Below are 27,594 nucleotides of genomic sequence, written 5' to 3' on the forward strand. Positions count from 1 at the left end.
GGGTTAATATTTGCATATGCTTTAAATTTGTTGATTTTAATATGCAAAAACCAAATTGGATGTTTAAGAATATCCAAATTTACACTATCCATTGTTATTCTTAATTTTCAGGCAAACAGTATCATTGTCATGCATGAGTAACTTTCAGGGAGAATTTCATCCATATTAATATAGTGAATGGGATATGTTGTCTTACATTTATGTCAGAGTCAAGTTTCATAGCTTACAAAGAATTTACATAATAATAAGCATGAATTTGGAATTTTGCTGTTTGTTTTAATTGTTATTTGTTCCCTTCAGTGCTATAATAGTTAAAAAGTTTCTCAAGAGAACTCAGTTTTTGTTATGCCATATGTTTTCTGCTCTTTCGATTAAAATAGAAAGGTTACTGATATTGTTTTGCATGCAGAAAATGCTTCTGGCAGTTGGACATGTTCATTAGGTTTGTGGTGCTTGAACCCGTCGTTGTATTCAGAGATGTATCTGATCTTTCATTATCAGTCATCTTAACTTCTGGGTAAGAATGGTCCTTATTTGAATGTTTCAGTTGCTTGCCTTGCATCAATGAACCTTCTATGCATCATAAAAAAGTATGTTCAGCTTTGTGCAACCTTGAAATATCGTCTCCAAATTTTTTTGCAAGTTTATAGCCAAGTCAAAGCCATTAACTGCTTCTACCTATCTGGAAAGAATCTTTCTTTGGAAGATCTTTGTATATCTAATTGACACATAATATTGACATCATCCCATAGGTTGCTATCCTTTCTGAAGAAACTTGCCATTTATGATGCCTGATAATGTGATGCAATTTAGGGAAGGTTCTCAAATAATTCTTTTGTCTTTTCCATTTACTGGTTTCTTTGGGCTCACTTGTATTTCCAAATAGTGTTTTCCACCTGTAATTTTGTTAATTCTATAATCTAGGACATATCGCCAATGAACTCCTTCTCATCTGAACTTGGCGTGCAGTTTGGAAACTGTTTGGAGGCTCCTCATGTTATTGATATCAAATCCCAGGTATAAGTTTTATTTGCCTCATGCTTATGATTCTTATTTCCACTTCATTTCAATTATGAGTTATCAGCTATTCTGTTACAGGTATGGTCTGCTGTAATCTCCCATGGCCAGACAATTACCAATTGGATGCAAGTTACAAAACAGCGGATCAATATGCTTTCCAGGTATATTGGATTTTTTTTTCATTTTTTGTTTGAGTGAGAAATAATTATTTTTGACATTTGTACATCTGAAATTTTCCTTCTGCAGGACTCACTTGGCAAATCCTTGGAAGAAATTTTCAAGATTGTTCCAGGTGGCTGTCTGATTTCTTCCCAAGTTACAAGCTGATGAAGAAGCTTGTGATCGTTGGCATAACACAGGCCAATGGTCTCAACTTAAAGCACGAAAGCCCCTTTTTGTTGGTAATACATATTTTATCCCTCCCTAGATCTAATGTGGTTGCAATCATTAATTTTCTTGTTAGGAATTGCTATTTAAAACTGTTTCTATGCACATTTGCCTGGCCCTTTGTATGGATGTTGGAAATGGCCTGATATGCTCGGTGTTTATAACTCATATGTTCATTCTCAGATATCTCTTATTGGATTGGAAATCTGATCTAATGGTGTCTGTGCAGAGCCAAGAGGGGTGATCAGGAAGAATTTGAGACTGTTCTGAAAGGTTATTATAATTCAGTATCTCAGTCAAGAAACCTGTTCTTCAGAAAAGGAGAAGGATAAAAAGAACAGATGACAATGTGATTGAGTCTGCAGAAGTTACTAGCCCCAGAGGGGCGGCTTTTCTTGCAGTTTTCCGAGGAAAGGTAAATCTTGACTGGCAGGAGACTTTTTTTAAGGGATTAATTTCATTGTCTAGTTGGGGACAGTGCAATCCAATTGTCACTATATTTATTCCATAGGCTTGGTCAATTTGGTCCCTATTTGGACTAATTAGTGGAAATGCAATTTTTAATGTCTTATGTCTTGGCACTTTTTCATGGTGGAAATGCATTTATGCAGTTCATTAAAAGTTGATTTCTATTCTTTGCAGGTGTCAGAAGGCATAGATTTTTCTGATGATAATGCTAGGGTGGTTGTATCCTTTTGATTGCTTTGAGGTTTTGGTCCTTTTCATATATTTCAGTCACTAACTTGGTGCTTTCTGCCCACTGATCACCTGTGTTCATTTTTCTTAAGATTATCTGCTGTTTGTCTGTGCCTTTAAAAGCACAAAGGCATATTTTGTAGTATGATTGCTAACTAATTGTCATTCTTGACTATCTAAGATAGCTGTTGGCATTCCCTTCCCGAATATGTATGTATTCTCACATGATGATGTTTCCAGACAAAAATTTTATTTTTCTTGATTTCTGACTCCTATAGACTTTGCAGAAATGATAAACAGATCGAGTTAAAGAAGAAATATAATAATACTTACAGATCATCTAAAAACCTTCTGAGTGGAAATGAGTGGTACTGCCAGCAAGCCTTCAGAGCTCTAAATCAAGCTCTTGGTATGTCCTGTAAATTTCCAGCTTCTAGTTTATTCATTTGCTCATTCTTCTTGCACTGTTTATTATGTGATTTGATAATACATTAAGTCCAAGTATTTGCATGATATTTTGGTTATATACAGATGGTTGATTACATATATTCTTCCTAAATCTCCCCTTGAAAAAAAAGGAAAAAGAACTTTCTTCAGTTCAATGGTGTTATTCAATGACTACTTTTTTACTATGCAGGGCGCTGTATACGCCATAGATATGATTATGGAGCCATCATCCTACTAGGTAATCAATTTGGATTTGGTTTTAGCTATTACACAAGCTTCTGAATATAAAATTCTAACATCACACAACTTACTAACTTTTTTTTTTGATAAATCACACAACGTACTATCAAATGAATATATAAGGGAACATCTTTGTGGCCAATGTCTAATCCCTTGCACAAATTACCACTTGTGCCATGGACTTGTGATAGTTCACTATTTGTCTGCTGGGTGAGCAGATATGGAAGAGAGCAACGCTCTTCCCAAAAACGTAGATGGATAGGATAAGATGTGGACTAGGGTAATCTTTTATATGAAACAGATTATTCATTGATGGTTTATTGCATTGCCTCTAGTGAGATTCATAGGCATCTGGTCGTTGCTACTTCATGGATAATTAAATGTATATATTATGATAACCAGTTCGGTTTGGGTTAAGTCTAGAACTGTTTTCTAGTTTTGCTTTGTGCATATTTTGGCTAGGATGAGTTGTGCAGGGCAAGTAAAACAAATCTTTAGCTTCTGAGAATTCCCTATTTCTTTTTCTGGAGAATTTTGTCAGCTCTACTTGATTGTACCAAAGCATCAAACTTGTATAAATATGTGAAGTAATGCCCCTAGAAATGTGCAGATGTTACTATTAGCTAGTAGCTGCACTTCCTTAGAGTCTTCTATTAGATGCTTTCATACCAAAGTTCAGCAGTATAACAGTCTGATGCCATATAGTTATTTAATTAAAATATGGCTTGTGATATTTTGCTGCATTTGAGGTAATGTTCTTCATAACATCAGGAAAATGATAGTAATTCTCCCCTTTTCTTTTTAATGCATATTTAAATGGAAATGGTTTTTTGTGATCAGATTGGCGTTTTCAGGATGAAAAGAATAGAGCACATATTTCGAAGTGGCTAAGGCCATCCATTAGAATGTATGGAAGTTTTGAGAAGTCATTGGACGAGCTGAGATCCTTTTTCAGAGAAGTCAAGGTCCGTTTTGAGTTTATTAATATCTCCTTTCTTTTTAGACTGTTTGGTTTTCTTGTGCATGGACTGTGGTCTAATGGTGTTACATAAGGTCTTTTCTCTGGCTTCACTTGTTTGCAGGACTTGGTTTCCAAGAACAAGGTTTGTAATATGAACTCGAACTTTAATGAAGATTTTCCCTTCTATGGATCAGAGCTGAGGATTTCCAGAGAGAAATTTGAAACTTAACCTGTCTATTCATTGGTGGACAGCAACTATCTTCTTTGGCAAAATATGATACCACTTTTCCCCAAATGAAGCCTCAAAGTGATATTGCAGCTCAGACAAGTGTTCAAGCAGATAAGGACGAGAAGACCTGCACTGAATGTGTTGATCTAGAATGCAACTCACCAAAAGATTCAGGGTAATGACTGACATCTATTCTGTACTTTGAAGCTGAAATGTAATGGTAGCAAACTATATGCTTGTGCATGCCACCTCACCACCTCACTGGTGCATCGCGGTGTAGTAAAACTGGATGCATCATTTTTAGGAGATTTCTGTTGTTTTATCATTTGCTTTTGGACTATTTTTTATATTCTTACTCATCTAACCATACATAACTAGTGTTTTTAAGAACTTGAAACATCAAACTAGTATTATTGACTTGGAATCAATCATCCTCTTGCAGGTGTTTTGAGGCTTCAACTATGACGTTCTCCAACGAAGATCAAGATTTGCTCGTGGTCAAGGAAACGCCAGTTGTCAATGCTGGTATCTGTGTAGCTAGTCCAGGTTCCGTAACCAAGGATGCTAACTCTGGTTCAACTATAATTCAGGCCTCAATCAACTCTCCGGATCAATTTCTGTTTCATCCAATGTCTTCAACAAGCCCGAACGAAGTTCCTTCTGTTTTTGAATCAACAATCACCCCTGGAAAGGATGCGGATCAGAACGCACCATTGAATCTTAGTGTTTGTTCATATATGCAAAAAAGGAGGAAACCCATAAGTTCAACTTTTATTAACCTTGTCGATGAAGAAAACAGTGATATTTCTGCTCAAATTCCAGGTTCCACGAATTTTGAGGGACTAACCAATGGAGATATGCTTCGCAGAATTGATTTTGGTTTTGAAACTAGTTCAGCTGAAAACGATTATCCTAAGGAGACAAATGTTCCACGGCCATTAGCAACTGGTAATACTATTCCGGTTATGGATAAAAGATTACAGATTTTCTGTTTACTCTGCAGAAGTCCTTTAGGTCGCCCTGAAAATAATTTGTATCTCAGTTTCTCACTGACTGTGTCCTCAAAAGTCTACTTGTTATCTCTTTTCGAAGAGAGATTAACTTCTTGTGATTCAAATACGCCACCAACTGTACCAGTTATAGTAACCGATATTTCATCAGTTGATCCAAGACTTTGCAATGGAACTCTTGAAGGTGATCGAGAACAGGGCACTTGGCGTGAAGAAGACGGGTGTGTATTCAAAAAGGTCTTTTGCCCCTTCTGCAGTAACCCTAACAATTGTCTTGGTGTGCAAATCAAAGCTGCTGATGAAAAGAATGTGCAGTTACTAAACAAGGTAGGTTCTTGCAACCTTATGTCTCAGAACTATGCATTTTTTTGCGATTCTTCATTGTCGTACTCTTATTTTAAAAATGCTCTTCTGAAACATACTTTTTCATCTGCAGATAATGCTTTACCATGGAAGTGTGGTAATTGGACATTCTGAAGCAGCAGGGGACCAGGCAGCAAAGGATAAGGTATGTTGTAATACTGGGCCTAATGATTCTTCTACCATTGACCTTTGTCTTTTTCGAATATGCCATGATACTAAGACAACTGGGAATATTAAGGATAAAATGAGCTGAAATTCTATAGGTTTGCCTTTATCCACTTAGCAATCATGCAAAATTCAGGCGCAATATTACATGCCGATGCTTTGCTAAAAACCTATCCATAGGATTTAACACATTTTTATAGGATTTGCTACAGGTGAATGGCTCAAGCACAAAGAAGACTACCATTTTAAAATCCATTGAAAAATTTGCATATTCTCCCAAGCAAACAGACTTGGGAGGATGGAGGACTACAAAATCGAAGGTTAGACAAAAATGCGGAGCTTTTAATCACAAAGATATTCTGTCTATTCTAAAACCTAATTTATTTTTAATTTTAATTTTATATTTATTATGTTGCAGCTAAAACTTTCCAAGAAATAGTGTTGGGCATGAACATGTCAGTTGCACATAAGTCAAATTTGTTCTTTCTGAAACCCTCCATTGGTGAGATGCTCCCGGTGTGGGGGTGGGGTGACTAGGGAGATGTACATTTGGTGAGTTAAGTATTTTTTAGTCTGATAAAATACCTTAGAGCAAGCCAGCAGAAATTATGGACTTACCATATCCAAGTCTAATTTATGAAGCTGAGATTGCTGTCCTGTCCGTTTAATAGGACATATATGTACATTTTTTTGGGGCGTTTTAGTTTTGGTTTCATCTATTTTGTTTTCACAGATCCAGGTTCGATGGATGACCGACTTGACTTCGGATTTTTTTTTGAGACGATGTATTACTAAACCCGAGCCATTGGTTTAATGACTTTGTAAATACCGGAACGTAGCATTTTTAGCTAGCTGCTTATGATCTTTTCTTTATAAGCAAACCAGAATTGAGGTTTCAGTCAGTTGTTAATTATAGACTAGAAAAGTTAATATATGTTTTAATATGGGTTTATATTTACTACTGTTAGTGTATATATTTATACATTGACAGTTAATGATATACAGATATTTTGTTAAATATCCCTAGAAGACTAATATAGAGATTAGACATTCTAACAGTTATTTAAATTTATTAATAAAGGATGTCAATTATGTATGAAACATAAATTAGTTTTGCGGTAAAAATAAAAAGAAGTTTTATTACAAAAAACCACTCTTGTGGCTGATCATAAAGCGCAAAGCCAAACTCAAAGTCAAAGCAAAAGAAATGGAAAAGGGCTGATCAAACCTACTGGAGTGGATGCATGATAAAAGAAGCTAGCATAAAAAAATTGCTCTAGTTGGACATTGACATTATTAAATTTAGACGCATCATGACTCATGACTCTGTTGGTTATACGTATTGAACAAATACAATACATAAACCATCCATTTTTGGTATTAGACCAAGAATACTGGACGCATGATGAAACACGAAGGCTCTATCAAGTCCAGTTGGGTTGAATTGATCGAACCCTGTTGAAATCATAAATTTCGGCCCAATGCTCAAAGCCCAACGTCAACCCAGCCTCATCCTCTCAATTTTCATTTCCAGTGCAAAGTGAGATTTTTTTTTTTGGATTGACAGCGCAATTGATTTTTAATTTGCCACTTAATCTTTGTCCTTTCCTTTTCTGTTCTCTTTCTTCCCCCCTCCCCCTTTCACATCAACCCTAACCCTACCTCACCAATCAGGTATTCCCCCTTGCCCTTCCTTGCTATTCATCATTTTCCTACAACTTTTTCGGCTTCCTGTCGATTTTAGTGGCTTTTTCCTGATCTGCGATCTTAATTGCAGGATACAACATGAAGGGAGGTAAATCCAAGTCAGATACTAAGGGCTCTAGGTTCGTTTTTTCTTTTATCTTCTTCGTATCGATTGTTCTAAGATTTCAGATCTAGATGAGGATGACGTTTCTTATGCGTTGACTTTATTCTCTGATTTGTCGATAGGCTCGCCGTGAACAAGAAATCTAGCGCCAAAGCTGGAAAGAAATCGGGGAAGGCGGCTAAGGATCCAAACAAGCCAAAGAGGCCTGCTAGTGCCTTCTTCGTTTTCATGTAATCATTCAAAATTCTATCCTGTATATGTAGGTTTTTTTTCTTTATATATTTTTGGTTTCAAGGAAAGCTCTGGCGTTTCTATTCTTCGTAAAAACGCCGATCGACGAGGTGAATTGAATGATCCTTTTTATGGTCAAAGCTAATTTCAAGCTTCGAGAAGTTTCGTTGACTTACTGTCATTTTATTATCCAATTCGGTAATTTTCATTTCTTGATCTTCAGGGAGGAGTTCCGTGAGCAATACAAGAAGGAACACCCAAAAAACAAATCTGTCGCTGCTGTAAGCATGAATTATAATTTTTATTTCTTCTTTTTTAAAGCCATAGAATTGTTTCCCTCGGTTCTACTTCTCTTCTGTGGTCAAATTTAGGTGGGCAAAGCTGGTGGAGATAAATGGAAGAGCTTGTCTGATGCTGTAAGTAAATTTTTTTGTTTGTTCATCGTTAAAAATCTGTAAAAGCACACAAATCTATTTTCTGATTAACTTAACAATCGTAATTATTAAAAACATTTAGGAAAAAGCACCTTATATAGCAAAGGCAGAGAAGCGAAAGGTCGAGTATGAAAAGAACATGAAAGCCTACACTAAGAGACAGGTAGTTTCCTTTATTTCTAAGTTAAATTGTATTTTTTTTCTTGTTTAATGAGCTTAAAGTTTCTGTTAGGGCTGTTTATAGTTCATGATTTTTTTTTTCCTTTTTGGATTCCAGACTGAGGCTCCCAAAGAAGAAGAGTCGGAGTCTGAGAAGTCAGTGTCTGAGGTGAATGATGAGGAGGATGAGGACGATGAAGAAGGCAGCGGAGAGGTGAGTTGCAATATTTTGTTTTCCTTTTATTGTTGTTACTGATCGAGTTGGTTATTGAACTTCTATATTAAAATGCAGGAAGAAGATGATGACTAAGAAGGAAGGAAGACTTGTTGGAGGAGATATAGCATAACGAGTATAGGCTGGTGCTTAATTGGTTATATGTTAATGCTTTTGATGTTCCCATGTTATTCTCTCTAGATGGGCATATGCATGTCATTTAAAGGGAAAAAAAAATTGTACCTCTTAATCCTCTTAGTTTCTTTCGACCTTTAAGAAATTAATAGCCTCAAAATTGTACTTTTGATTCTAACGTTGAAGAATGGCTTGTAAACATATCCTTTTTAGATGATGAAGTTGATGCGTTAATATATTTTATGTTTTGTGATTACGTAAAACTGATTTTGTTTCTTTATTTTCTTCTAATTAGTTAGAATTTGGTCAAAGGCCGACCGAGGTTTTTTTTATTATATATTATATTAAATTAAATTAGAATTAAGTGTTCCAATGTTACTAACTCTGAAAAAAAAACATTAAAAGACGATGTTTATAGCAGGTTATTAAGCATTTTTATTGACATAAGGTACTCTATTCAAACAAATATTTTAGTTCGGCGATTAACGTGTCACATCTGAATTTGAAACCTTGGCAAAAGTGGGGGGTGGGGGTGGGAATAAAGCATAATAATTGTACTGTATCGTATTTTATTTTCTTGGTTTTCGTTAATTTTGGAATTTTCACTAAAAAGGAGACAAAATCAGGTTGAGAAAAATGAGCTGCCTTACGAGAGCAGTAGCAAATATGGTACATACCATATATTGTTTTAACGGAAAGACCACTAACGTAATGTGATTTTTTACCGGTTTCCCAGTCCACTGGATGCAGCCTGCCGCTGCCAGACATCAATTTCCAGTTGACGAAGACGGAGGATCAGCTCGCCCTCTCCAGTCCTTAACAGGTTTTCTTTCATTCATTAATCCTTTCATTTCGTTATGCTCTTATTTTCTGATTTTTTTTTCACCTATTATTGTTGTTATTGTTATTACCTGACCCTCACTACCTGCGATTTTCGGAATTTGGGTTTCTTAAATTCGATTTGCTAACAAACCTTGCTAAAGAGTGCACGGTTGTTTATAGTTGGGGTTTCGTCCTTCTGGCTCTCAAGAAATATCGAGGGAAGAAATTGCGATGCAGTGATTCAACAGTGTTGATGAGTGACCGTTGTTTATTAAAGTGCTACTCTTACTAGCTAACCATATATTTGGTCAGTCCTCTAAAAGGATTCTAGATTTGTGTTCTCAGTTTTGAGTCATTGGCTCACCGTGTAAAAATGGTGATGCAATCTTTTGATTATTTTTCATTTAGTTCTTGGTGGCGGGTAGAGGAGAAATGATGGAACCCATTTAAAATGTTGTTATGACTTGAAAATTGTGGTGCAAAGTTAGGGCGCATGATGCTTACACTTGATTTCTGAACTTCTGGTGAGCTCACCTGTTGAGAAGTATATCTGCTGATGCGCTTTCATTGCACTGCATATTACAAATTACAATAGAATATTTTCTTTCGTCTTTCTAGTATATTGTTTTCTTTTTTTAAAAGAAAATAATTCTTTGATCTGCTTTGCTGTTAGTGTGCCTTGTTGCACAAATTCTAGAGCAATGGCAATAAGGATGTGCTTAGTTGGGTGAAAATGTGACGGTATAGGAGTAGGGAATGGAAAAGTGGAAGAAAATAAATTTTGAGTGTGCTTAGTTGGGAAGAAAATTACAAGGAAAGAAAATAAGAGAGATGATCATTTTCCATCCTAATGCATAAAAAACAATCCATGTATATGCTAGTTCAAACTTATGCATTTTTCAAATGTTCTATTTTCTTTCCTTCCATTTTTCAATTCTACCAAGCAATGGACAGAAAGAAAAAGTAATTTTCTTTTCATTTTTCCATCTTTCTACTAAGCACACCTATGCAAAGAAATTTATATTTTCCATCCTTCTAGTTTTCTACCCTTTCAAATTTCCATCTTTCTAATTTTCTTTCCACTCTACCAAGCAAAGCCTAAAAGATGACCCTATATCCATGTAAAGGAAGCCTTTTCATTTGTGTTTATCTTGATGAGTTCAAATATCAAATTAATTCGTCAAATACTTCTACAAAAGTAGCTAGATGACACACCTTTTTTGAGAAGTAGGTTACTCGCATTTTGCTAGTGTATGTTTACTTTTCTTCTCTAGTAGTATGTTGTACTCTTTTGACAATTAATGCTTAGTCCACAGACTGAATAATGAGTTGTCAATGAAGATATAAAATTATAATCGTTCAACTTGGGTTATGTAAAGTGCACGAATCCCATTGCTACCACTTCAGGAAAAACATCAGTTTCTAAAATAAATAATGGGCATTCTGGAAATGCCGATTTCTAAGGGTGCACTTCGGTTTCTTTTAGAGGGAACCATGTTTCTTTTTTGTCAATTTGAATGCATCCTCCATATGCTATTTTTTTATGGTGCTGATTCTTTCCTATCTTCAGATTGCCTGGTTATAGTTGATTCTTTCCTATCTTTAGGCGAACATAATGCCTTCAATTGCTTTCACGGCTAACATCTTATTACAATGCACGTAAGAATAATGGGTAAATCTGAGAATATTAATGTGAATAAGAGGAATGTGTTGAAGTAGACACAGCCTATGGATGATGTCCTCATTGATGCTCTCTTGCACCAACAGAGTTTGGGAAACAGGATTGATAGAGTCTTCACTACAATGCCATATGAAAATATGGCGAATGAATTGCATGAAAAGATTGGGATCCCCATTGAGAATGGCCTCCTGAAAAATCGTCTAAAGACTCTGAAGCATAGCTTTTATGAGTGTTACGACCTTTTCAATTGCAGAAGTGGTTTTGCTTGGAGTCCAGACACTAAAATGTGGACTGCTAAGCCTGAACTATGGAAAGCACTTGCGAAGGTTGGTAAAATGTTCTTGTCCAAGTTATCTGCTTCTTGTGCTTGGTTATTACGGAACTAATTTCCAGTTCGTGCTGTCTTGTTTGTCAGTCAAAACCTGATGCAAAAAAAATGGATGATTACAAGAATTGCTAATTATGACATGCTTGTGATGCTTTTTGCTAAAGATAGAGAGCAGAGGTAAGGAGCTAAAAGGGGTCAATTGGGCTGCTCAATAGGTGGCCGAGTATTTGATGGTATCCCTTTGCAAGATGTAGTTGGTGCAAGTATGGAGGAAAAAGACACGAATGATACCAGTCAGCAACATCATTGAAAGGGAAAAAACGAAAGGCGACAACAGTTGAGTATTTGAAAGGGAGTTTAAAAAGCATAAGGGAAGCAATTAAAGATGTTGCAGAAGCAATCAGGGAGGGGAATGTTATAGCCGAGAGAGGACAACTACGTGTTTACTCAGAGCAGGAAGTATTTGCAGAATTAGTGAACATAGGGCATATAATTTCCTTATTGCAAACGCTGGGAGCTGAGGAGCGAAAGGAATTTTTATTGCAGATGATGCATAATAGTCCTGGGGATTTGGCATATTAAAATTTATTGGCTGGTTAGGATTCTTTTTTCTTTCATTAGCCTTGAATGGGATGGCAAGCAGGGATAATGTACATAAGATATGATGCTTCACAATTTATGGTGTGTTATAGTAGAGCTATTTGCATTCCTTTTTTTTTTTGGTTACATTGGTTGATTACTACTAGTTTCCGGCACTCTATATGTTGTTTTAGTTTTAATTATGAAAGGTCTAATTATACTTATTTAAAGTAAAATTTTGAGTTGATGTTTTATGGATGGAAAAAGTATTGTAATTTAATTGGGCTAAAATAAAAAAACCAACTTAAATGATTTAGGGGTTTCTTCGATTATACTATCTGATTATGTGATGAATTTGATTGGCAAGGCACAAACTAAATGGTTTGCAGGCTGCAGGTATTACTATTTACGTGAGTATTGGACTCGCGAATATCCATTCATATCACGTGACTTTCCCCTCCATGCTGGCATGTAATCCTGTACCTTCTCTCTCTCTCTCTCTTCGCCAGTGTTTCTAATAAAAACAAAAAATGGAACAGTAGCCTAAAGGTTGTATTGAGAGAAAAAGAGAAAGCAATGAGAGGTGATGGTGGCGATATGTCATCGGAGACAAGGAAGAAGAAGAAGAAGAAGAAGGGAAGGCCCTCTCTCTTAGAACTCCAAAAACGCTCTCTCAAACAACAACAACCTCAGAAGCCGCAGCAACCGCCATCGCTTCTACAAAAAACCCCTAATCTGATAAACCCTAATTCTTCTATAAATTCGAACCACCGATCCGCTCGCCGCCATCCCAATCTCAAGGGTGACTCCCCTGTTCCCGGCTGGATTTCCGGAGGAAACGATGATGATGACGAACGCCTAGAGAAGAAGCATAAACCATTGCTAGGCTTCAATTCTTCTCGTAATCATCAGCATTATCCGCTTCCTTCGGCGCCCAATTCGGCCTCCTATGGGTCCGACTCAAATGCGGATGGTGACGGTCCCGACTCGTCACTCAAGCGTCGCAAGTTTACCAACGCCAATCCTGGATCTTATGAAATGGTGATTAGTCATACATTAATATATAGGAGTCGCGGGTTTTCAAAAGTCCTGTTTTTGAAACAGAAACAAAAGATGATTTTCCTACTTTAATTGGATATTTTATTTTAGGGTTCATATTTTTAGTTTCTCGTGCGCCGAAATTTTATGATTGCAACGGAGATGAATGAACGCGTTTGACCAAGTCATGTACCTTTTTTTAATCGGTTATTGTTTCAACTTTTTTGAATTTTGGCAATACTTCGAGTTGGATTGAACACAGTTTGTCATACTTTTCTTTCCTGATTTACTAATTTTCCATTATTGTTTTATTATTTATTATCTTGCATTTAACCCTTTATTTTTGTGCAAAATAATAGATGCACAGACCACCATGTCTGTAAAGCTTCAGTTTTGTCTTTTCTTTTCTTTTCTTTAATAATTACTAAAAAGTTTTTTTTCGGTACTTCCTTTGCATTGTTGTAGCTTTTTACTGTAACTTTTCCTCAGTGATTCTTCAAAAATAAACGCAAATATCTCTTTTAATACTTTGTTTATTTATTTATTTATTTTGGGAGTTAGATAAATATATGTTTGTTTTTGATACAAGAGTTTTTCTTATTCACAGGGAGAAAAGTTACCGAAAGTGACGGACACACTTCATGGTATATTTCTATCTCGATTTTCTTGCAAAAAAGGCATTTCTGGGAATTCTTTAAAAAAAAAATAAAGTGTTGGGTTGTGGTAACTATATTAATTTTGTTTCATATATATGTGTGGACAGGGTCACCGGTGGAGCCTGGCCCCACCCCCACGACGCCTTTGCCAGACCAAAAGTTGTTGGTCTTCATTCTTGACAGGCTCCAAAAGTATTTGTTATTTTTGGTTCATTTGATTTTTTATTCTTATCCAGTCTTCCTTTTGATGGGTTTTGATCGTTTTTACTTAATCTACTTCCAGGAAAGACACTTTTGGGGTATTCTCTGAGCCAGTAGATTCGGAAGAGGTGCATTTTGTTTTTCATTCTTGCATAAATCTAGCTTACTGAAAAGTGAAATCATGGTTCCTGATATAATATTGGATTGGTCTTGATTCAGCTTCCAGATTACCATGACATTATTGCACATCCAATGGACTTTTCGACAGTCAGGAAAAAACTTGATGAGGGAGCTTATACTACCTTGGAACAATTTGAGGTTTGTTTTGCAAGCATTCTCTTTGCTAATGTGGATACAATGCTCACCTAGCTGGCTTCCCTCTGACATGGTGGAGACAGAAGGCCAATTAAGTTGTTTGACTGCATTACCGTCAATGCTGATCAAGTTTCTGATGTTATTTTCTCTGGTTGATTTGTGTGTTTTTGTAGAAAATGTATATGCCGAGTCAAGATTGTGTTGTTTAACTGGAATGATACTTGATGTTTAACTGAAAATTTGTGAGTTTGATTCATGCAGATTGATGTTTTCCTAATATGCTCAAATGCAATGCAGTATAATGCACCAGATACAATTTACTTTCGACAGGTTTGTCTAGGTCTCAATTGAATTATTCCTTTGTCATGATACTGTTGTATCTGTTATTTTAAACGTTTGGATTGGTTGGTTAGGCACGATCAATGCAAGAGCTGGCTAGAAAGGACTTTGAAAATTTGAGGCAAGATAGTGATGAAGGTGAACCACAAGTGAAAGTTGTGAGGAGAGGAAGGCCACCTGGAAAGAGCCTCAAAAAGTCATTGGTTTCATCGTCATCTATTGACCATGTTGGTTCCGAGTGCTCCTCAGGTGCAACTCTAGCTGCTGGACGAGATGCTTCCATTCTTTCAAACACTTACAATTTGAGGAAAGGACCTAATTCCCTCAAGCTACGGCCTGCTGATGCATTCATCAGGCCCTCCTGGGGTTCTCCTAGCAAAGAAAATCACGCCATTTGTTCATCTGAATGGGAGAATGAATTTCCAGGTTTGGTATTTATCTGACTTTATATGCATATCCTTAAGTCTTTAGCTTTTTTTATGTGAAATGTTATTTACTACATATTTTCTATATTTCATATTGAGCTATTTTTCTCTCATTTTGTAGCTTCTGTTGTGAGGGCTGTGATGAAGTGTGGGATGAAACATTTTGCAGTAGATGAGAACAGGCGTGACACCTACAACCACTCATCGACTTCTGGACATGAGCAACGTACCTTTTCCACCTTGGATGGAGAATTGAAGCAACTAATTCCGGTGTGTTTTACGTTTGTATGATGGCAATAACGGTTATTTATGCATTAGTTAGAAGATTATTGTATGATCTGTATAGCTGGAATGTGTGGTCGACCCTAGACTCATTGAGTGCAGGTAAGGAATCCTAAACTTTTTGTTTATTAATAAACTGCATACAAAGTTGTGGTGCAGGAAGGTTTGCACTGGTAGTTTGATATGTTTATATATCTAGCCAAAAGGATGTTCGAATATTCTGACAACTAGTGTTTATGAGGGAACAATACAAAACTATCCAGATCAGTGGCAGAATAGAATGCTCAATCCCTTATATTGACTAATTCTTTTTATCTCCCTCTATTTTATTTTGGTCAATTGTATTGTTTATCAGTTGGTTTGACTGCAGAAAATGGTAAGCCTTTTTTCCCCTTTCATTGTCTATCAGGTTGGTTTGAGTGCGGAAAATGGTTATGCTACAAGCTTGGCACGTTTTGCTGCAAATCTTGGACCTGTTGTGTGGAAAATTGCTTCTAGGAAAATTGGAAGTGTTTTGCCTAGTGGACTCAAGTTTGGTCCTGGATGGGTTGGAGAAAACAGGACAGTTGAGCAGCAACAATTTTCCTTATCTGATAAGCAGAGAACTCTGAATTCTCTATCTGATAACCCTCCTGGCAGATTTTTATCTACAGCCACTTCTGGTTCAAACTCCATTGCTGCAAGTAGATTTCCTTTGCAAGGTAGAGAAGACATGGAAGCTGTCGTAGGCCTAACTTCTCAAAATGACTCGACTTCTGCACCTTCTCATCAGTTTCAGCAAAGTCTTGTCCCACACTCGGGTATCAATGGTTCTATTGGTGGGTTTGGGTTTGGTTATTACTCTCAAATGGGATTGGTAACACACTGTGTAAATTCCTTGTCTGAAAAGACTTCAGTGCCGACTCAAACACTTGTCATGGTTTCAGGTGCTAGTAATTTTCTTCCAAAAGAGGCCAAGTTGGCAGATAGCTCAATCACTTTACATTCTGGAAATGCAATGGCTGTGGAGCCTGAAATGGTGTCACATGCGGCGGCAACTAATGTCGGGCTTCAGCGGAGTTCCTATAATGAACTGAATTTCCTTCCATTTGCTCCTGATCTTAATGTGAGATTTCTGGCACGGGGTCCACCTAGTTCTAGTGTGCCAATTGGTTCACCCCAGCGCCCTGATTTAGCATTGCAGCTCTAATAATCAGCTAACACGATTTCCGTATGATGTGGCTTGTATGTGCTAATTGTAGTATAGGTCAAGTACGCCTGTATATGATGATAAGATTTGGTCGAATTTACTGACTACATTTCTTCATTGGAAGGTCCGTTGAGTAGTGGTTCCTCAAGAAGTCTTTAGGATCAGATTGTAGGGGAGATTTTGTACAGATTGGTATATCTAATTCTTTCACAGGGTTAAAAAATTACAGATTTGTATGCAACATACGGTATCTAACATGTTATATTTTGAGTTGTTAATGAATATTGTTACCAATACTACTACTGGTATTACGTACGAGATATCATTCATGTCATGAATTATGAAATGTTCATGTTTGGAGCAATGAAGTAATGCTTAAACTAATTGATGCAAAATTGAGAGCAACTGGTTGCTAAGGGGGGTTGAGTGATGTTATATAAATGGCAATTATATATACGTGTGCATATATAATTATCTCCATGTGCATATAAAGTTGTCTTTAAAATTTCTTTAAAATTGTGGCCCGTTATCTAGTATTAACCATTGGGAAAACTATATCAACAAATGATGGTTTTCCATACAAAAATCTCCATGTGTCTTTGATGGCTATGGAAATTAGATCCGAATAGGATTACCTGTGTTGGTTGTGATAGGACATGATAGAGTCCATTTGTCGTATGATTAGCGAAGTATTCTAGCAAATTATAGTCCTTTGACGAGATACAGAAAGTATGACTTGGTATCTTGATGGACAAGATGTGAGCCATTGCGAGGTATACTTATGTCGAGGTCTAACCAACTCCACCATTACATATAACATATAATTTATGTTAATGGTAAATATTTTATGTAATTCGTATAACACAAAATATTAAATATTTGTAACAATTTGTCTGCTTACAAAAATATTATTAATGTTCTAATAATTTGTTTAATTAAATAATATTTTACAAGATTACACTAAATACTATAAAATTATAATATTTTAATTAAAAAATATTTTGGAAAGCTCGTCCTCTTATTTTGTGGTAAAGGTAAAATTAAAATAATAGTTTGACCATATAATAATTTATTTGGTCCTCTAATTTTATAAAAAATTATTTTAGTTATTTATTTAATTTTTTGTCTTTTGTATTTATTGAACTTCTTTTTTTTTAAATTATTCGAAAATAAATAAAAAATTAATGTTATTTAATATTATTGATGTGGTATATACATAAATTATCATGGATGATATGTTAGCATTTAATTAATTTTTTAAAAATTTTAAAATATTTACAGAGTACTTTTTAAATAATTTTAATGATTTTTAATTTTTTTAAAAAAATTATAACTTTTTAATAAGAATTAATTGAATGTTGACATGTCATCTTTGTGATGATCTACATGTATATCATGTTAACAAAATTAAAAAATATTAATCTTTTATTTATTTTAAAGTGATTTACAGAAAAATATAAATTTAAAAACTAAAAAAATATCAAAAATTAAAATAATTTTTATAAAATTAGAGCGTAAATAAATATTATACCTAAATTGATTTACCAGAAAAGAGGTGCAACGCTGCAAATCAATGCAACTTTCACGTGAGTGCTGGGCACGCGGACATCCTTCTATTTCACGTGACTTTCCCTCCACGCTGGCATCTGTTCCCCCTCTCTTCTCCCAATGTTCCTTCATATTACAAACATAATAAAAAAGTAAATAATATAAAATAAATAAACCAAACAGAAATCGAAAGCTTGTTTAGATAGCAAAAAAAAAAAAAAAAAAAGGAAAAGGAAAAAGCAATGGGAGGTGGAGGTGGTGGTGGTGGTGGTGGTGAGATAGCAGCGGAGACAAGGAAGAAGAGGAAGAAGGGAAGGCCCTCTCTCTTAGAACTTCAAAAACGCTCTCTCAAACAACAACAACTGCAGGAGCCGCAGCAACCGCAATTGCTTCCTCAGAAAACCCCTAATTCTTCTATCTTTTCGAACCGCCGATCCACTCGCCGCCACCCAAATCTCAACGGTGGGTCCCCAGTTTCCGGATCGATTTCCGGAGGAGAAGACGACGACGACGACGACCGCCTACAGAAGAAGCATAAACCATTGCTTGGCTTCAATTCTTCTCGTACTGATCAGCATTATCCGATTCCTTCGGCGCTCAATTCGGCCTCCTATGGGTCCGATTCGAATGCGGATGGTGACAATCCCGACGCGTCACTCAAGCGTCGCAAGTTTACCGCCGCCAAGCCTGGATCTGATCAAATGGTGATAAATCATACATTAATATATAGATTTCGCGGGTTTTTTAAAGTCCTGGTTTTGAAACAGAATCAAAAAATTGATTTTCCTACTTTATTTGGATATTTTATTTTAGGGTTTATATTTTGGGAATCGAAAATAGCTTCTCGTGCGCCGAAATTTTATGATTGCAACAGAGATGAACGAATGAGTTTGACTAAGTCGTGTACCTTTTTTTATTGGATATTTTTTAAACTTTTTGATTTTCGGCAAAACTTCAAGTTGTTTTGAACATAGTTTGTCTTCCTTTTCTTTCCCGATTTACGAATTTTCCATTATTATTTTATTATTTCTTGTCTTGGATTTAATCCTTACTTTATTTTTGTGCAAAATAATAGATGCACAGACCATCATGCCTGTAAAGCTTCAGTTTGTCTTTTCTTTTCTTTAATAATAATACTTCAAAGTTGTTGTTTTTTTTTTGTACTTGCTTTGCATTGTTGTAGCTTTTTACTGTAACTTTCCTCAGTGATTCTTCAATAATCAACGCAAGTATCTCTTTTAATAGTTTTTTTTTTCATTTAATTTGGGAGTTAAATAAATATATGTATTGACACGAGAGTTTATCTTATTTACAGGGAGAAAAGTTATCGAAAGTGACGGACACACTTCATGGTATAAATCTATCTCGGTTTTCATGAAAAAAAGGCATTTCTGGGAATTCTTAGAAAAAAGAAGTGTTGGGTTTTGTTAACTATATTAATTTTATTTCATTCATATGTGGACAGGGTCACCGGTGGAGTCTGGCCCCACTCCCACGACGCCTTTGCCAGACAAAAAGTTGTTGGTGTTCATTCTTGACAGGCTTCAAAAGTATTTGTTATTTTTGGCTCATTTGATTTTTTTTCTTAGTTTATCTTCCGTTTGACGGGTTTTTATCTTTTTTACTTAATCTACTTCCAGGAAAGACACTTATGGGGTATTCTCTGAGCCAGTAGATCCTGAAGAGGTGCATTTTGTTTTTCATTCTTGCATAAATCTAGATTATTGAAAAGTGAAATCACGGTTCCTGATATAATGTTGGATTGGTCTTGATACAGCTTCCAGATTACCATGATATTATTGCACACCCAATGGACTTTTTGACAGTCAGGAAAAAACTTGATGAGGGAGCTTATATTACCTTAGAACAATTTGAGGTTTGTTTTGCAAGCATTCTCTTTGGTAATGTGGATACAATGTTCATCTATCTGTCTTCCCCCTGACATAGTGGAGAGGGAAAGCCAACTAAGTTGTTTGACTGCATTACTGTCAATGATTAAGTTTCTGATGTTATTTTCTGGATTTCTCTGGTTGATTTGTGTGTTTTTGTAGAAATTGTGTATGGCGAGTCAAGTGTATGTTGTCAATCAAGCAAGTCCTTGAAGAATACCGGAGGCATGCTATGCCTTTTGAGATTACTGTAGTAACGATGTTGACTATGATGTTTAAGTTCTTCATTAAGTCCACTTGTTTGGGATAGCATTTTGGCCTCTTATGCCTAGAAGATTCTTTAATTTGGTTTGAGAAGATAATTACTTGCCTTTGTTTTTTACCGTTCATATTATATATAATTTATTTGGTACAGCCAATGGTTTGCCTATGGTTTATGGAATTTGATTGCAAAACTTGTTTTGTTTAGCATGGGATCTTACAGTGTTACTCTTTCCTAGCAGATAACTATATTTGCTGTGAGTTGCTTTTTGTGGTTAATTGAGAAGATGAAAATCCTAATGAAATGATTTTCATGTCAGTATAAATGCTCTGGACCAGTGGAGATAGTCTTTAGATTCTACAAACATGTAGTAATCAGAACTTAGATTTAGGGGATATAGTTTTTCTGGAATGATACTTGATGTATAACTGAAAATTTGTGAGTTTGATTCATGCAGATTGATGTTTTCCTAATATGCTCGAATGCAATGCAGTATAATGCACCAGATACAATTTACTTTCGACAGGTTTGTCTAGGTCTCAACTGTATTAACTCCTTTGTCATGATTCTGTGGTCTCTGTTATTTTAAACGTCTGGATTGGATGGTTAGGCACGATCAATGCAAGAGCTGGCTAAAAAGGACTTTGAGAATTTGAGGCAAGATAGTGATGAAGGTGAACCACAAGTGAAAGTTGTGAGGAGAGGAAGGCCACCTGGAAAGAGCCTCAAAAAGTCATTGGTTTCATCGTCATCTATTGACCATGTTGGTTCTGAGTACTCCTCAGATGCAACACTAGCTGCTGGACGAGATGCTTCTAGCCTTTCAAACACTTACAATTTGAGGAAAGCACCTAATTCCCTCAAACTACGGCCTGCAGATACATTTATCAGGCCCTCCTGGGGTTCTCCTAGCAAAGAAAATCATGCCATTTGTTCATCTGAATGGGAGAATGAATTTCCAGGTTTGGTATTTATCTGACTTTATATACATATCCTTAAGTCTTTAGCTTTTTTAATGTAAAATGTTATAAACTACATATTTTCTATATTTCATATTGAGCTATTTTTCTCTCATTTTGTAGCTTCTGTTGTGAGGGCTGTGATGAAGTATGGGATGAAACATTTTGCAGTAGATGAGAACAGGCGTGACACCTACTGCCACTCATCGACTTCTGGACATGAGCAACATACCTTTTCCACCTTGGATGGAGAATTGAAGCAACTAATTCCGGTGCGTTTTATGTTTGTATAATGGCAATAACTGTTATTAGTGCATTAGTTAGAAGATTATTGTATGAGCTGTATAGCTGGAATGTGTGATTGACCTTAGACTCATTGAGCGCAGGTAAGGAATCCTAAACTTTTTGTTTGTTAATAAATTGTATACAAAAGTTGAGGTGCAGGTAGGTTTGCCCTGGTAATTTGATATGTTTATATATCTAGCCAAAAGGGTGTTCGAATATTCTGACAACTAGTGTTTATGAGGGAACAATACAAAACTATCCAGATCAGCGGCAGAAAGAATGCTCAATCCCTTATATTGACTAATTCTTTTTATCTCCCTTGATTTTATTTTGGTCAATTTTATTGTTTATCAGGTTAGCTTGACCACGGAAAATGGTAACCCTTTTTTCCCCTTTCATTGTCTATCAGGTTGGTTTGAGTGCAGAAAATGGCTATGCTACAAGCTTGGCACGTTTTGCTGCAAATCTTGGACCAGTTGTTTGGAAAATTGCTTCAAGGAAAATTGAAAGTGTTTTGCCTAGTGGACTCAAGTTTGGTCCTGGATGGGTTGGAGAAAATAGGACAGTTGAGCAGCCACAATGTTCCTTTTCTGATAAGCAGAGGTCTCCGAATTCTCTATCTGATAACCCTCCTGGCAGATTTTTATCTACAGCTACTTCTGGTTCAAACTCCATTGCCGCAAGTAGATTTCCTTTGCAAGGTAGAGAAGACATGGAAGCTGTCAGAGGCCTAACTTCTCAAAATGACTCGACTTCTGCACCTTCTCATCAGTTTCAGCAAAGTCTTGTTCGACACTCGGGTATCAATGGTTCTATTGGTGGGTTTGGGTTTGGTTATTCCTCTCAAACGGGGTTGGTAACACAGTGTGTAAATTCTTTGTCTGAAAAGACTACAGTGCCGACTCAAACACATGTCATGATTTCTGGTGCTAGTGATTTTCTTCCAAAAGAGGCCAAGTTGGCCGATAGTTCAATCGCTTTACATTCTGGAAATGCAATGGCTGTGGAGCCTGAAATGGTGTCACATGCAGCGGCAACTAATGTCGGGCTTCAGCGGAGTTCCTATAATGAACCGAATTTCCTTCAATTTGCTCCTGATCTTAATGTGAGATTTCTGGCACCGGGTTCACCTAGTTCTAGTGTGCCAATTGGTTCACCCCAGCGCCCTGATTTAGCATTGCAACTCTAATAATCAGCCAACACGATTTCCATATGATGTGGCTTGTATGTGCTAATTGTAGTATTAGGTCAAGTACGCCTGTATATGATGATAAGATGTGGTCGAAATTTACTTACTACATTCTTCATTGGAAGGTCCGTTGAGTAGTGGTTCCTGAAGAAATCATAGGAGCAGATTGTAGGGGAGATTTTGTATAGATTGATATATCAAATTCTTTCATAGGATTAAAAAATTACAGATTTATATGCAACATACGATATCTAACATGTTATATTTTGAGTTAATGAATATTGTTACCAATACTATTATTGGCATTACATACGAGATATCATTCATGTCATGGGCAATGAAGTAGTGCTTAAACTAGTTGATGCAAAATTGAGGGCAACTGATACTGAAAACTTTGCCAAGGGAGTTTGAGTGATGTTATGTAAATTGCAATTATATATACATGTCCATATATAATTATATTATATATGTTGAAAGCATATATGCAGTTTTCTTGTTAGTTCTGTATCAGTGTTAATTTGTTTCCTTCCTCCGCTCCCACATTGAGATACCAGTCCAGGCAGAGAATTTCTTGAAAATATAATATCATAGTGTTCATGATCTTGTATAAGTTGTCCTGGCATTTTTCTAGTTACATCCTAGTTACATATGCTGTCGTCGCATATTCATCCTTTAAGAGGTAAGTTAGGGGCAGTAGTAGTCATTTTCCAAGATCAATAGTGAAGAGAATTGTTTATTTAATCCCCAGGAACAATAGCATGCAGTATGTTGAAAAAATCTCAATCATTCGCTGTACTATAATAGCCAGGTTTGGAAATATATTCTATGCCGCTGAAAATAGCCATGGGGGCCACCTAATGCTTGGCGTTTTTGCATACATCAGACAATAGTAGAATCTTAGTTTAGAGGGACTTCAAAGCCTCCCATATTTTTGTTTGGCAAACTGGAGCAGAGCCGTTTGGAAGATTATAGGAGTCTTAACTGTGTTGCCCTCACACCATCTACATGTATCATCATTACTTGAGACCAAATCTAGTTATATCATCTGTCCTAAATCGTCTTGTTATTTCATGCAGTAAAGCTTTAAACTGCCATTTGCTTTGCATGCGGAGAAGTATCTTCTCAGCTCCGTACGTGACCTTTGCCCTGTGAGTTTGAGCATCCAAATCTTGAGCAATTTGGACAGTATTCTTTGTAATTATGGGTTGTATAATTGTCAGGGATAAGCTGTTCTTATGGGATCTAAGGCTCTTTGATCTTGGGAAGAGCTATAGTTCGACCTGACTTAAGACATGCAGCTCTGCATCACTTGTGACTCTTTCCAGGTCACCACCCCCAGAGTTCTCTCCTCCTATAAGACCTTCATTAGCAGACATGCTAAACTTTGAAGGCTGGTTCGTTCCATAACAACAGCTATGACTTGAACCAGAACTCAGGCTACACGAGGAGCAAGGTGAATTTGAAGTACAGCTTGGGTCCCGAAATTACCATCCTCAGCCAGCTTTGTGATTCTTTTCAAGGTTGTGGGGCACGCTAAAAAATATTGAAAGGAAACCGGGAAGGACATCAAATTATAGAGCAATGATAGCCAACAGTATGCAATTATGTTCATTAGTATCCCATACCATGCTATATGACAGGGATACTTACTGAAACACATAGGTACCAAATAAACCAAAAGGAAAATAACAAGCCAACATGGTAACATTAACATACAGCTTCTACTTTTTCTTTTTCTTTTTTTCTGTCTTCATTTTTCAACAGAAACTCCTTTTAATCTAAAATTATTAGCTGTTTGTCTACCAAGCTTACACCACAACCAAAACATCCATTAACACTTACCACCAATGTTTTTGCTTCATCTTTTAGCTTCCAGCAACATATTAGCGGGGAACCAGCAACGCGATTGTTTTTTCTGCCTTGCTACGCCTCTACTCTCTCTTTTTTCGTTTCCACTTTGCAAGGTGATGTTATAAAATGTTATTGTTCAAATTATCTGCCTTATGTGCTTGGTTATGATGGAACAAATTTCCAGCTTGTGCAATCTTGTTTGTCAGTCAAAACCTGATTCAATGAAATGGATGAATACAAGAATTGCTAATTATGATAAGCTGTTGATGCTTTTTGCTAAAGATACAGAAAAAAGGGATGGGGCTATAGGGGGTCACTTAGGCGGCTCAATAGGTGGCCGAGTATTTGATGGTATCCCTTTGCAAGATGTGTTAGAAAAAAGGCAGCAGCAACAATGAACAACAAAGAGCATAAGCTCATGAAAAACAGGAAGCAAAACAAAACAAAAGAACAAAATGAAAATCCAAAGAGAAGCAGCAAGTAACCGAATGAGAAAAGTCTCCGATCAGCTTTCATTCCATTTCCATTTCAAAATATAAAGGAGATACAAAAGCAAGTCAGTTACCTAAACGTAACTACTCCTACCAAATTTGGCAAGTTGCCAACTAAAATAATACAAGTCAAAAGCTGAAAATAAATCAGCTATTACATCCATCATTTTCAAATCTAAAAGTACTAGCTTTAAATATCAAGCAACTTGCCAACTTGTTAACATCACAAAAAAAAAATACAAAATTTAAACAAAAAGTTGCTTCTGATTCAATCTTCAAACAGACATGCTGCTGCTGGAAGTTTGTTGCATTGCAGGCCAATGCTCAACACTCCTCCTTGGATTGTAGGCAACAAACACCGATTGAATCCCTTAGAAATTCAAACCTGATTGTGCCAAGAGGCTTTGTCAAAATGTCAGCCAATTGATCTTGTGAGCTGCAATGTGTTAGACACACTTCTTTGGATTGAACAACTTCTCGAACAAAGTAAAAATTGAGCTTGAAATGTTTGGTTTTGCCATGAAAAACAGGATTTTTTGAGATGGCAACTGCTGACTGGTTATCCACCATAATTTCAGTAGGCTCAAGCTGTTCTTCATTCAAATCACATAGCAACTTCCTAAGCCAAATGGCTTGATTCACTGCTGCAGCTGCTGCTATGTATTCGGCTTCAGCAGTAGACTGAGCAACAGTTTGTTGCTTTTTTGAACTCCAACTGAAAACTCCAGAACCAAGTGTAAAGAAGTAGCCTGAAGTACTTCTCATATCATCAACTGATCCACCCCAGTCACTATCTGAGTAGCAAGTTAATTTCAGCTCACTTCCTTTCTTGAACATTACACCAAACTTCAAAATACCTTTGACATACCTGAGTATTCTCTTTGCTGCTTTCAAATGAGTTGTATTGCAGTTGTGCATGAATCTGGACAGTAGACTAACTGAATGCATAAGGTCAGGTCTGGTTGCTGTCAAGTAAAGTAAACAGCCAATCAAGCTTCTATACTCCTTTTCATCTACATTTTCTTCATTTCCAAAGCTGCTTAGTTTCTCTCCCACAGCTAATGGTGTGCTCACTGGTTTGCTGTTTTCCATATGAAACTTAGTGAGAATTTTCAAGGCAAATGCATGCTGGCTGATAAAAATGCCTTGATCAGACTGGTCTACTTCCATACCAAGAAAGTAAGTCATGATTCCCAAGTCTGTCATGTCAAACATATCTTGCATATTCTTCTTGAACTCCTGAATCAAATCGACCCTGCTTCCAGTCACTAATAGATCATCCACATATATTGAGACAATCAGCAAAGTCTCATCTTTAGACTTCTTTATAAACAAAGTTGGCTCGCTCAAACTTTTCTCGAAATTGAGCCTAGACAGGTAAGCATCTATCCTGTCATACCAGGCTCGAGGAGCCTGTTTTAGTCCATAGAGTGCTTTCTTCAGCTTGTAAACCTTGTCCTCCTTTCCTTGGACTTTAAATCCATCAGGCTGTTCAACATAAATTTCCTCTTTAAGGAAGCCATTCAGGAAAGCTGACTTGACATCAAGCTGATGGACCTTCCACTGTTTCTGTGCAGCGAAAGCAAATAGAAGCTTTATGGTATCCAGCCTTGCCACTGGAGCAAATGTCTCCTCAAAATCAATGCCAAACTGTTGATTGTACCCTTTCACCACAAGCCTTGCCTTGTGCTTGTTCAGAGAGCCATCTGCATTGAACTTGGCCCTGAAAACCCACTTGACACCTATGACCTTCTTTTGATCAGGTTTGTCTACCAGATCCCAAGTGTCATTCTTATGGATCATGTCGATTTCAGCCTCCATAGCCTTCTTCCAGCTCTTGCTTCTTGCAGCTTCTTCATAGCTTGAAGGCTCAACAATGGCCACATTGCATCTTTGGTAGATATCAGCAATAGACCTGGTCCCTCTCACAGGAGCATCATCTACATTGGCATTACTGACTTCATTTTCTGCCAATTCCAGATTGCTGTCAATCTGCTCTTTTTCAAACTGACTTGTGTTAGAGCCATCTAGACTCCAAAACCTTCCTTCATCGAATTTGACATCCCTGCTTACCAAAATCTTCTTGGTTGAGGGATCAAATACTCTGTAGCCCTTCTTGCAGCTACTGTAGCCAACAAATATACCAGGAACTGACCTCTTCTCGAGCTTGGTTCTTCTTTCTGCAGGGACAAGTACAAAACAAATGCAACCAAATACTTTTAAATGGGAAACAGTTGGTTTAAGATCATACCATGCTTCAAAAGGAGTTTTATCATTCACAGCATGTGTTGGCAGCCTATTGAGCAGGTACACTGAGGTGTTGACACCTTCAGCCCAAAAAATGCTTGGAAGCTTGCTTTGAAACAACAAACATCTGGTCATGTTCATCACTGTCCTGTTATTCCTCTCAGATACTCCATTTTGCTGAGGAGTATACACTGTGGTCAATTGATGATGAATCCCAGCCTGCTCATATAGCTTCTGAAATCTTTCAGACAAGTATTCAGAACCATTGTCTGTCCTCAAGGCCTTAATCCTGCAGTCTGTTTGATTTTCTGCCAATGCCTTGAACTTTCCAAAAACTTCAAACACTTCTGACTTCTGTTTCATGAAATAAACCCAGCAAAATCTGGTCAGACCATCAATAAACAGTATAAAATACTTACTGCCATTTAGTGAAGGCGTCTTCATTGGTCCACAGACATCTGAGTGCACCAACTCAAGTCTTTCTCGAGCCCTCCATGCTTGGTTTACTGGAAAAGGC

At 36.7% G+C, this 27,594-nt stretch overlaps 4 protein-coding genes and 1 non-coding gene across 8 annotated transcripts in view; all 5 read left to right on the top strand.

Annotated features, from left to right (window-relative positions):
• The window catches only part of LOC107905758 (Fanconi anemia group J protein), a 14,953-nt gene extending 8,477 nt beyond the window's left edge, over positions 1–6,476 (top strand). Inside the window, exons 19-30 of the mRNA XM_041113713.1 lie at positions 1,724–1,822; positions 2,050–2,094; positions 2,285–2,313; positions 2,391–2,512; positions 2,741–2,788; positions 3,631–3,755; positions 3,873–3,893; positions 4,004–4,155; positions 4,423–5,317; positions 5,427–5,498; positions 5,719–5,838; positions 5,937–6,476. Of these exons, the coding sequence (XP_040969647.1) occupies positions 1,724–1,822; positions 2,050–2,094; positions 2,285–2,313; positions 2,391–2,512; positions 2,741–2,788; positions 3,631–3,755; positions 3,873–3,893; positions 4,004–4,155; positions 4,423–5,317; positions 5,427–5,498; positions 5,719–5,838; positions 5,937–5,957 (1,749 nt within the window). The 3' untranslated portion in view covers positions 5,958–6,476. The remainder of the gene's footprint in view (positions 1–1,723; positions 1,823–2,049; positions 2,095–2,284; positions 2,314–2,390; positions 2,513–2,740; positions 2,789–3,630; positions 3,756–3,872; positions 3,894–4,003; positions 4,156–4,422; positions 5,318–5,426; positions 5,499–5,718; positions 5,839–5,936) is intronic.
• Positions 6,477–6,620: 144 nt separating this feature from the next.
• On the top strand, positions 6,621–8,739 carry LOC107905762 (high mobility group B protein 2). 2 transcript variants are annotated; one of them, XM_016832512.2, is made up of 8 exons: positions 6,959–7,192; positions 7,296–7,344; positions 7,451–7,558; positions 7,783–7,840; positions 7,931–7,975; positions 8,076–8,156; positions 8,271–8,366; positions 8,445–8,739. In XM_016832512.2, exons 2-8 carry the CDS (start codon positions 7,304–7,306, stop codon positions 8,460–8,462), a joined length of 447 nt encoding a protein of 148 aa, XP_016688001.1. In that variant the 5' UTR covers positions 6,959–7,192; positions 7,296–7,303; the 3' UTR covers positions 8,463–8,739. The 2 variants fall into 2 exon arrangements, with proteins under 2 accessions (XP_040969646.1, XP_016688001.1); XM_041113712.1 differs by having other exon boundaries at positions 6,621–7,344.
• Positions 8,740–9,353: 614 nt separating this feature from the next.
• LOC107905759 (bromodomain-containing protein 3) lies at positions 9,354–16,671 on the top strand. 3 transcript variants are annotated; one of them, XM_016832506.2, is made up of 10 exons: positions 9,354–12,952; positions 13,557–13,593; positions 13,713–13,797; positions 13,889–13,934; positions 14,026–14,124; positions 14,383–14,451; positions 14,535–14,886; positions 15,007–15,155; positions 15,577–15,985; positions 16,094–16,671. In XM_016832506.2, the coding sequence occupies exons 1-10, from the start codon at positions 12,488–12,490 to the stop codon at positions 16,354–16,356; spliced, it is 1,974 nt and encodes a 657-aa protein (XP_016687995.1). In that variant the 5' UTR covers positions 9,354–12,487; the 3' UTR covers positions 16,357–16,671. The 3 variants fall into 3 exon arrangements, with proteins under 3 accessions (XP_016687995.1, XP_016687994.1, XP_016687996.1); XM_016832507.2 differs by having other exon boundaries at positions 9,355–12,952; positions 15,577–15,967; XM_016832505.2 differs by having other exon boundaries at positions 15,577–16,671.
• LOC121230188 (small nucleolar RNA snoR101) lies at positions 9,821–9,884 on the top strand. The gene has a single exon (XR_005928135.1). It is a non-coding gene; the product is annotated as a small nucleolar RNA snoR101 (small nucleolar RNA).
• A 1,396-nt stretch (positions 16,672–18,067) lies between the features above and the next one.
• On the top strand, positions 18,068–22,781 carry LOC107905760 (uncharacterized). Its single transcript, XM_016832508.2, has 9 exons — positions 18,068–18,608; positions 19,220–19,256; positions 19,370–19,454; positions 19,545–19,590; positions 19,682–19,780; positions 20,513–20,581; positions 20,666–21,017; positions 21,138–21,286; positions 21,709–22,781. The coding sequence occupies exons 1-9, from the start codon at positions 18,147–18,149 to the stop codon at positions 22,486–22,488; spliced, it is 2,079 nt and encodes a 692-aa protein (XP_016687997.1). The 5' UTR covers positions 18,068–18,146; the 3' UTR covers positions 22,489–22,781.
• Positions 22,782–27,594: the final 4,813 nt, after the last annotated feature.

This window comes from Gossypium hirsutum, chromosome A05 (genome assembly GCF_007990345.1).
Source record: "Gossypium hirsutum isolate 1008001.06 chromosome A05, Gossypium_hirsutum_v2.1, whole genome shotgun sequence".
NCBI classification, from domain to species: Eukaryota; Viridiplantae; Streptophyta; class Magnoliopsida; order Malvales; family Malvaceae; genus Gossypium; species Gossypium hirsutum.

Coding starts and splice junctions, on each gene's coding strand:
- LOC107905760 (XM_016832508.2), top strand. CDS start 18,147: ATGGGAGGTGGAGGTGGTGGTGGTGGTGGTGGTGAGATAGCAGCGGAG. Junction 19,591..19,681: donor AGCCAGTAGATCCTGAAGAG/GTGCATTTTGTT, acceptor GTCTTGATACAG/CTTCCAGATTACCATGATAT. Junction 21,287..21,708: donor AATTGAAGCAACTAATTCCG/GTGCGTTTTATG, acceptor ATTGTCTATCAG/GTTGGTTTGAGTGCAGAAAA.
- LOC107905762 (XM_041113712.1), top strand. CDS start 7,304: ATGAAGGGAGGTAAATCCAAGTCAGATACTAAGGGCTCTAG. Junction 7,345..7,450: donor TCAGATACTAAGGGCTCTAG/GTTCGTTTTTTC, acceptor ATTTGTCGATAG/GCTCGCCGTGAACAAGAAAT. Junction 7,976..8,075: donor GGAAGAGCTTGTCTGATGCT/GTAAGTAAATTT, acceptor AAAAACATTTAG/GAAAAAGCACCTTATATAGC.
- LOC107905759 (XM_016832505.2), top strand. CDS start 12,488: ATGAGAGGTGATGGTGGCGATATGTCATCGGAGACAAGGAAGAAGAAG. Junction 12,953..13,556: donor ATCCTGGATCTTATGAAATG/GTGATTAGTCAT, acceptor TCTTATTCACAG/GGAGAAAAGTTACCGAAAGT. Junction 14,125..14,382: donor CTACCTTGGAACAATTTGAG/GTTTGTTTTGCA, acceptor TGATTCATGCAG/ATTGATGTTTTCCTAATATG.